Source organism: Tupaia chinensis, unplaced genomic scaffold, assembly GCF_000334495.1.
Source record: "Tupaia chinensis unplaced genomic scaffold, TupChi_1.0 Scaffold000182_1, whole genome shotgun sequence".
Taxonomy (NCBI): Eukaryota; Metazoa; Chordata; class Mammalia; order Scandentia; family Tupaiidae; genus Tupaia; species Tupaia belangeri.
The window spans coordinates 5,217,178-5,227,416 of NW_006159657.1; the positions used below are offsets into that span (position 1 = coordinate 5,217,178).

A 10,239-nucleotide genomic window follows, 5' to 3' on the forward strand; every position below is an offset into this window, starting at 1 on the left:
GCATGTGGCATTCTCACATAGGGACGTTCCTGGTTCACGGTGAAGACCTCCCCGTGTATGCTAGGCATGCCTGTGTCCGTGATCCAAGGCTGACTGAGGCTGGGTGTGGATTGTTGGCATCAAGCAGTTGATGAGGGTGCTTCTCCCTCTTTCTCTGTCTCTCTGAAGAAATAAATCAACATTTTTTAAGAAAAAGGAAGAACTCTGTTCTAACAACTTAAACTCCTACTCTATCTTCAGAGACTTCCCTAACTTACCCAAATACAATTAGACATTTTATTCTTTATTCTTTAGATTTTCATGGTACTTTATACCTACTTACTTTCCACTGTTTTCACATATGCTTTAATAATTTGTTCTTGATCTCTTCCCACTCATCAGGCAAATGATTTATTCTCTCTATAAAATAAGGTTTTTATTAGATCAGTGATTCTCAACACTAGCTGCACATTAGAACACTCTATCCCAGAGCAATTACAGCAGTGTCTGAAGATCCTCTCCCTACCATCATCCATCAAGGAGGTATTTTTTTTTAATTTCTCAAATGATGTGAAGAGAGTTGAGAAGCACTAGTATTACACATTGGTTCTAAGGTACTTTTCAGCTAAAATATTCTGTTACTGTGTGAATGTATACAGTTTTATTCAATGCAAGAGCATTAAAATAAAACAGGAATTCAATGGGAAAAAAACTGGAAGAAAACACTTTTCATGATGAGTTACTGAAAGTTATATGTGTTGGTAGTGAAAGGAATTGTGGAGAAACATAATTTTAGAACTCTTGATTATCTGATTCTGTCCTAATTAAAACTAACCATTGGGACCATCAGGTGGCATAATGGTTAGGTTGCTGGATTCCTGCATAGTGTACTGCAGTTTGAGTGCCACACCTGGTGGCTTACAACTCATGCCAGGCACCAGTGCGTGCATCCCCAAAATCCCAAGAGGAGAATGGAGGAGAAGAGATTGCGGCATGACCATCCTCCCTGGGGGGTGATTTCTCACTTTCTGTCTCTCTGTCTCTCTCTGTCTTTCCTGCAAGTGCACATGCCCTGTAGCAAAAATCTCTCTTAAAAAAAAAACAAAAACCTAATGAGGGGCTGGCAGGTGGCGGTGGTGGTTAAAGGCACTGTACTCCCACATGGCCAGCCATGGTTCAAGTCTCGGACCTGGTGACTTCCTTTCTCACCTTCCCTCTCTGTCTCTCTCTGGTCAAATTAGAAAATAATAATAAATACAGTTAAAATAAGATAGTCCTTTTAAGAAATATGTAACCATGGATGAATTGAGTTGAATGAAGTATATCACTTTCTATGATTCTTTTTAAAATAAATTATAAAATAGGAAGGTGAATTTTATTCATATAAAAATGTAGACAGAATTGATCATGAATTTTTGATACCCTTAAGGAATTTTTTTTTGGAGGGTTCTTTCTTTCTTTCTTTCTTTCTTTCTTTCTTTCTTTCTTTCTTTCTTTCTTTTTTTTGCTATAGGGCGCATGCGCTTGCCAGAAAGACAGAGAGAGACAGAGGCAGGGAGTGAGAAATCACCTCCCAGGGGGGACACAATCCCTTCTCCTCCATTCTCCTCTAGGGATCTTGGGCACGCACGCACACGTGCCCAATGTGAGTTTGAGCCACCGGGTCCAGGACTCGAACCACAGTTGATTAGATGGGAGTCCAGCTACGTAGCCATTACACTAACTGCTGGTCCCAAGGAATTTTATTTAGAAAGGAATAATACAGAAGTACATTATTGAGAAAAAAAAATGTATATATGGTTGACATGATTTTATTCTTATACTAGTAAATAAATTTTTAATTTTAACATCTGACATTTAAAAAATGGACACCAGGAGCTTTCAAATAAGAATAGATAACCAAAAGTATCCTAGACTTAACATTTATTTACCTAATCCAGTGATACAAAAATTTATTTCTCAAAATACATTTGACCGAAAATTTTTAACTTGTTTCATTATAGGACTTATGAGTAAATACTCTTCTAATGTAGGGACTTAGTTCTGTACGTTGCTAACTATGTATTTGAACTTTTTTTTTTTTTTTTAAGGTTTTTGCCAAAGGGGGCAAGTGCATTCACCAAAGATAGGACTATGAGAGGGAAAGTAAGAAATAACCCCTCAACGGGGTTGGCCACACCACAATTCTTTCTCCTCCATTCTCCTGGGATTTTAGATATGCACTCCTGCACGTTCTCCTGGCGTGATTTTCAAGCTGTCAGGTCCAGGGTTAGAACCACAGTTGGCCATGTGAGACTCCAGTGCCTTAAGCACTATACCACCTGTTGGCCCTGTGTTTGAGCTTCTTGATACAAGCTTACTGTTTGTTTTGTTTTGTTTAAGAGAGATTTTTGCTATAGGGGACAGCGAAGGAAATCACCCCCTAGTGGGTGATTGGCCACTCTGTAATCCCTTCTCCATTCTCCTCTTGGGATTTTGAGCATGCATGCGTGTGCGCCTGGCTGAGTTTCAAGCCACTGGGTCCAGGACTCAGACTTTAGTTGGCCATGTGGAAATCCAGGGCCTTAACCTCCACACCACATGCTGGCCTCCTAAGTCTACAATTTTATCTTGTTTGAATTTAGAAATTTATTTTTACTAGTTATTAGTCAGGTGTTTTTCTGTTTATAATTCTGGGGAGCTTTAAAGGACTAGAACAACAGTTTCAATATTGCTAAAATTTTTTTGTTGTTGTTGAGCACATTTGGATAATTTACTTGTCTGCATTTTGCCAATTATGTATTTCACTTCTGAAGCTTCTTATTGATACCACTGAGTTCCTTCATTATTTAGCTTTTCTTGTCTATGGTACCAATTATGTCCTAGTCACTAGTATTTTATTTACTATTATTGTATGTGAATTAATCATTACAAGCAATAAGAGATACAGTGGGAAGATAATTTTGGACTTACACTCAATTTAAAACAATATTAGCACTGATTTTGGGGTCTCCTTATCTGAATAGCCAAGCATCTTTTTAAATAAAAAATAAGTGAAGTCATTATTCTTAGTGCTATCTTGACTTCATTCATTAAAAAAAAGGAATAAATGAATGAGTAGATGGAAAGATGAAAGTGTAGTACCTCGCTTTTTTCCTTTGTCTCTGGTTAGTACCTGATAATAAAATGGTTTGTATTTTGAGAACAGAAGCCATTTCCTAGGTCACTCTTACTAGTAATTGTGCTGTTTTTACTTAGTGCTGCATAAATGTTGGAGTTGTTTGATTTCGCAATGTAGTTATGTTATTAGGATTTGTAAGGTTTTAACTCTCTATTCAATGGTTCTGTTAGTTCCAGACAAATTAACATTGTATCATATTTTTTCTCCTTAAAGCTAAGTGATTGTTCTACTTTCTAACTGGATTATAACTCAGTGAAAGCATCCATTCTGATGCCACTTCCTTAGCATCTTAATTATTGCCTCTTGGATAAAGAGTATTTATATATATATATATATTTGGTGTTGGATTTGATTTTCAAAAAAGAAAATCAAGCAGTTAAGTAGACTTTAAAGTGACAGCTTGCAAAATTTAAGAATAGGTGTAGTCTATACTCCATCAAAAGTGTTCGTGAATATTAAGTTAAAATTTTTGAACATGTATTCTTTTCCCTTTGCTACATTTTGTAAAGATTTCCTTAGTGTATAATTTTCTTAATTTGGAGAGATGTGTGGGAGGTTAAGGTGAGCATAATGTCAAGGCATAATAGCTTGAAAAAAAATTTCAATATGAAGAACAGATAATACTGCTTGAAAATATTTTAAAATCTTTGCTTAAAGGATCTTCCAGATCCTTAGCACAGATACTCAGTTTGTACATCTTGCCATTATAAGGACATTTCGTATATCTTTAAATGAATTTGGTATGAACTGATTTTATTTTGTATAAATAAATAATTTGAAATGAAAATGTATAGTTTTGAAAAAATCTAGGAGTCATAATTTAATATTCTTTATTGAAATAAGTAGTTTTACATGTAAATTCACTTACCTAATACAACTCTATGAAGTCTATTTTGATAGCTCAATAATCATTACAGCCTTGTTGGGCTTCCTGTCCTTTTAAATTTACTTCCACCCTGTTTGTTTTTTCATATTTAAATATGTCACTTAAAAGCATGCATTTTACTTATTTATTTTGTTGTTTATTATTTTTTTAGAGAGGTTTTTGCTATAGGACATGTGTGCTGGCTGGAGAAACAGAGAGAGAAAAAGTGAGAAATCACCCCCCAGGGATGACCACGCTGCAATCCCTTCTCCTCCGTTTTCCTCTCAGGACCTTGGACATGCACATGCACCTGGTGTGAGTTTTAAGCCGCCAGGTCCAAGATTCAAACCATAGTCAACTACATGGAAGTCCAGCAACATAACCATTATGCCATCTGCTATTCCCCAAAACATAGCATTTTAATTCAATTTTTTTATTCTATCAATCTGTCATGTAATTGGAGTATTTAGCATATTTACACTTAATGTAATTATTAACAAGATTGGATTTAAGTGTACTATTTTACTATTTGTCTTTTGTTGTGTTGTCTCCTTTTTGTCTCTCTTTTCTCCCTTTCATCCTTTCGAGTGGAATATTTTTAGAATGCTGTTTTAACTTCCCAATTGATGTTTTAGCTAAACCTACTTGAATTTTTTTTCAGAATTTCAGTATATAACCTTAACTCTTCAATCTACTTAAAGTTATACTACTTCCTTACAATGTATAGAAATGTAAAATGTTCAATACCTTTACTCCCTCATCCTTTCTGCTATAATTATCATATATATCGCACTTACATATATTATAAATCCCATAAGGTTTTTACAATTTTTGCTTCAAAAGGTAATATTAAAGAAATTAAGAAAAATTAATATGTGGTATTTATTTGCCTGTTACCATTTCTGAATGCTTTTAATTCTTAAGATCTAAATTTTCATCTGGTATGACTCCCTCCTGCCTGAATAAGTTCTTTTAGCATTTCATGTGGTATGTTTCTACTGTGACAGTTTTGCCTTATATTTTGTTGGATATGGATCCTGGTTGACAGTTATAAAGACACTATATTCTGTCAGGTTCCCTCTTAACAAGTGTTGTTCCGTTTTAGCAAGCAATTAACTTTGCTGACCTCATTTTGCAGACTCTGTGGTAGGCAGCCCCTAAAATTTGAGTTCAATTCTTTTTGCCTTATCTAGGCTGCATGAGACTGCCCCATACATGCATAGTTTAGGGATTAGCCAGAGAGACTTGAGGCACTTTATATTCAGAATTTAGAGACTGCTCCCCTATGACTTACTCTTTTTGAGAACTAAATTAAAAATCAAGAAATAGATCCATATATTCAAGGGGTCTCCAGAAAGTTCATGGAGAATGCCTAGTATGAAAAAGCTATGGATGAATTTTAACTTTTTTGGCACCAAGATAAACTCATTCTTTATAAAATTCTATTTTTAATGAAGTTTTTCAAGTCATACCTGGTCAGTTTACTTTCAAAAGAGGTGCAAAGGCAGTTTAACTTTAGTAGAAAAAGATGATCTTTGGGACCAGCAGTTGGCGTAATGGCTATGTCGCCGGACTCCCATGTAGTTGACTGCATTTCGAATCCCAGATCCAGTGGCTTAAACTCACACTGGGCATGTGTGTGTGCGTGCCCAAGATCTCGAGAGGAGAATAGAGGAGAAGGGATTACAGCATGGCCATCCCCCCAGGGGGTGATTTCTCGCTTTCTGTCTCTCTGTCTCTCTCTGTCTTTCTGGTGAGCACACGCACCCTATAGCAAAAACCTCTCAAAAAATTTTAAAAAGATGATCTTTCAAAAAATGATGTGTCAGGTGTCCCCCCTCTGCAAAGAACTTTTGATTGCTATCCTACAATATATACAAAAATTAATTCAAAGTGGATCATAGACTTTAATTAAAACATAAAACTATATCTAGAAGAAAGCAATATCTTTATGATCTTGGACTAATAAAAGATTTATTATGTACAACAACAAAAACATGATCTGTAAAAAAAGAACAGATAGTTGGACTTTATCAAATTAATAGAATCTACACTACACAAAACATTAAGAGCATAAAAAGATAAGCCATAGACTGGACAGAGTATCTGCAAATCTTTGTGTCTAGGAAAAAAAAGTCCTAAAACTTCTTATACCGCATTGGTAAGAATGCAAAATGGCACAACCACTTTGGAAGACAGTTTGTCAATTTCTTAAACACTTAAACATAAGAGTGATCACATGATCCAGTGAAAACTCCCAGGTTTTTCCCAGGGGAAATGAAAGTATATGTCCATATTAATACTATAAATAAACATAAATGAAAATGCTCATAGCATCTTAATTTGTAATAGTCAGAAACTGGAAACAACCCAGCCGTCCGTCAATAGATGAATGAATGAATAAACTGTGGGCCTAGAGTGTATTAAATGAGTGGGCAGCAGTTTTGTCAAGTGTGTCACCAGGGCATAACATGGACCATCCTTCTGGCATCTGATCATAGTTTTTTGGCTGCCCATTAATCATCCTCTAAGTCAGTATCAACATATTTAGGATTTTTTTTGTATCTTTGGTACTTTTTTTCTTTTTAAGTTTATATATTTATTTCTTCCATGAGAGAGAAAGATAGACATCCCCAACAGGGCCGTGCCATGATCTACCTCAGCCTCAGCTAGCCACAATCACAGGAGCACATGTGCACGTGTCTGTCATGTACAAGAAACCACGCAACGTGAACCCAGGACCTGCCGTGTAGCTTTACCATCACAGACTGTTGTGTTATACCACTGCACCTCCATGGCTCGCCTGTCTGTGGTACTCGTGTTACCACAGTCACATGAGTAATTTTCTGTATCAGTCAGCATGGGCCAGGTTATGCTGTGGTGTTAATATCAACTCTCAGTGACTTAAAGATTTGTTTTCTTTCATGAACTCTATGTCCACTGAGGATTCGCTGAGAGTTCTTTTCCTGTTGTTCTTACTCTGAGACTCAGGCCAATGGAGGAATCATTAACTGAAACAATTGCTGGTTGCTGTGAATGTTGACCATTTCAAGTTGCTTGATATGTAGGAATTAAGATTAATTTTCTAGTAGGATCACTACTTTATTTTCATTAGCATTAGTTAGTTGACTTTCTTCTCACTTTAGCATGCACTAAGATCTTTAAGTAATGACACCAGTAGCTGTAACTTTGTTTAATCCATGGTACAGAAAAGTCATACAAAGTACCTTTCAACTTGTATTTATTTTAGGAGTGGTTTCTTAGATGGAAAATATATTATTCCTATGTCTGGAGAGGGTACATGAATTGGTAAAGGCCACACAACAATAAAACTAGACCAGAAACCAGGGTTCCTATTTTCATATTTTGTGCAAATTGAAGAAAAATAAATGTTTGGTATGTTTACACGTTCTTCATCTTGGCAGTCTCAACAGGCCACACTTGAGAAGTGTCTCGTACTCCCTGTTGCCAGTGGCTGGGACACGATGGATCACACAGGTGCGGTCGATGCTGAGGATGAGTTGGGACCTTTAGGCCATCTTGCTCCAAGTCCTCAAAGTGAAGCCGTGGCCCACGAATTCCAGGAACTCTCCCTACAGCCCAGTCAGCACCTACCCCCTCTGAACGAAAGGAAGAATGGTGAGTTCTTCAGCGTGTAAGGTGGGAGTGCTCATTTAAAGATTGACTCTCCGTGTGTGGTTTACCCTTGATAGTCCGTGACGTTCAGCAGCCTGTCATGGAGGAGAACCTCACAGAGATCCTGAATGATTTTGGGAAACGGGCAGAATTCACTTTCCATCCAGTTCTTTGATTATTTGTCCAGGAAGTATCTTTGGTGGCAACATTACCTTTGGAAATAAGCTTTAGGTTCAATCATTTTAGCACAAGCAGAAGATTCCATGTTGAAATGGTGTTGGAAAGTAGCTTCTTGTATTGATGCCAAGGAAGTAGACAGCGGATATGACTACATTCTCCGCCTCCTTACCAGCTCCTGTGGCTTGCACCTTAATTTCATAAGTGGCACAATTTAACATATCTAAGAAACATCACTTAGAATGCAAAAACTTATTTGAGTATATTTAAAATATGGCTGGATATTAGATAGGACCACATTCTCGGTCATTAGCTGGCTAATCCATGTGTACAAATTGAGTATTTTTGGGACCAGTAGTTAGCGTAATGGCTATGTCGCTGGACTCCCACGTAGTCGACCGTGGTTCGCGTCCTGGACCCAGTGACTTAAACTCACGCCGGGCGCACGTGCGTGCGTGCCCAAGATCCCGAGAGGAGAATGGAGGAGAAGGGATTGCGGCATGACCTTCCCCCTGGAGGGTGATTTCTTGCTTTCTGTCTCTCTGTCTCTCTCTCTCTCTGTCTGGCAAGCGCACGTGCCGTATAACAAAAACCTCTGAAAAACAAAAACAAAAACAAATTGAGTATTTTCTATTTGTTGTCTAGGAAATTTTTATCAATCACAGAGATATCCCATAGCCTCCAGAAAACAGTATTGTCAGTTTTTAACATAAGTGAATGAATTTAGATGATACGCTTACTTTTAATATTTAAGTCATAAAAACTAACAAGTACAAAGTAATGTTAAAATTTATAAACACTCTGAGCATGCCTACTAAAAAGGTAGAATTAAGAATTTCATCTGGATTTACTATACTTTCCACAATTCTAATGAGTTATATTTACAAACATGTTTTTTAAATTCAGTTTTGAAAAGCCAGGAGAACAAAGCCATTTCTCCACAGACTGCTTCCTGGTGTATCTTGTTACTTTTCTAGATTCTGTGTGTTTCCCAGTTCTTCTCAATTTTGGCCTTATGTTATTAAGGAAAATTGATATAAGACATATGTTCCTATTCTTAGTCTTTCAGGATACATCTCTGGTGTGTTCTTATTCTCCTTCAAATAAGATAAGTTTTGCTTTGTAGCTGAATCTGCTCTGGCACCACCCATGACCCCTCTGATTGGTTAGAGCACCATCCTAGCTGTGGTACTGTCAGAGCCTTCAGGAGGCTGCGGTTGAGTGGTGATGGCTTTCAAACCCTCTGTCAGTTAGGAGCCTCGCTTCACCTTACAGTGATGGGGAGAACGTAACCACGATTACTGAAATATGACTAAATGTGGTTCATTTACACAGAACGCTTGGACCAGTATAATATCCGAATCATTGCCCTAAAGAAAGTAAGAGTCGAAATGGTATAAAATCAAAATATATAATTGCTCACAAAAATGGTCATAGAGGAGAAGGAAGTGTACGGGCAGGTTTATCCTCTGTGGTCGTTACTGAATGCAGCTCACCACATTCTCTTACGAAAGTTCATCTGTGTGGTGCTGGGCATGGTGGCACATGCCTGTAATCTCAGATCCTCAGGAGGCTTAGGCAAGAGGATCCAAGTTGGAGGCCAGCCTGGGCAACAGAGCGAGACTGTCTAAATTAAAAAAAAAAAAAGTTAATCTATATGCCTGAATATAAGGTAAGCCCAAATATAGGGTACTTTCTCCTTATAAACTTTTAGGGAGGTTGATGAAATGATAAAAATTTTAATTTACTGACCTAGTTATGTTTTAAGGAGCTGTGTGATAATAGAGCAGGATTGTTCTGTCCACTCTCGTAGTTCCTAAGGCCATCTTGCTCGGATGTTATAGGTGGATCTTTGTGCTCAAAGTTTCTATCATCAGAGAGCCCCCTCATTTCTTCTCTTCTGTTTGCGTTACAGCAGTTTTGCATGATCTGACACCAGGAATTATAAGTCTAAATCACAAGTACCATTCACAAAACAGTGGGACCATTTTTAAAACTTGTTTTATATATTTACAGTCTTTTTTATCAGTTTGCTAGAGGACATGTGCATTTGTTGGGGGTGGGAGGAAAGAAAGTGAGAACGTGTCCTCCAGGGGACATGGTCACTCTGTAATTCCTTCTCCTCTTTTGTCCTCTTGGGATTTGGGGTATACACAGATAGGCTCCAGCATGCCTCTCAAGCCACCAGGTCTGACTCAAACCATGCCATCGGTCATGTGGGCTCCAGCCACCTTAAACCCCATGCCACCAGCTGAGCCTAAATCTATAATCTTTATAATCTAATCACTTATGTTTAATGTGTCATTAGCTATAACATTTTATGGGGGTGTAGTTTTTGTTTTACAGTTGAGCCTTTTTTTTTTTTCTTTTCTTTTTTTTTTTTTGGGAGGGGTTTTTTTTTTGGGGCCTATGCGCTCGCCAG

The 10,239-nt window shown here is 37.5% G+C and overlaps 1 protein-coding gene across 1 annotated transcript in view; it reads left to right on the forward strand.

The window, feature by feature from the left end:
- The window catches only part of MRTFB (myocardin related transcription factor B), a 179,883-nt gene that overhangs the window by 57,712 nt on the left and 111,932 nt on the right, over positions 1-10,239 (forward strand). Inside the window, exon 2 of the mRNA XM_006146545.2 lies at positions 7,430-7,643. Coding sequence (XP_006146607.1) covers positions 7,490-7,643 — 154 coding nt within the window. The 5' untranslated portion in view covers positions 7,430-7,489. The remainder of the gene's footprint in view (positions 1-7,429; positions 7,644-10,239) is intronic.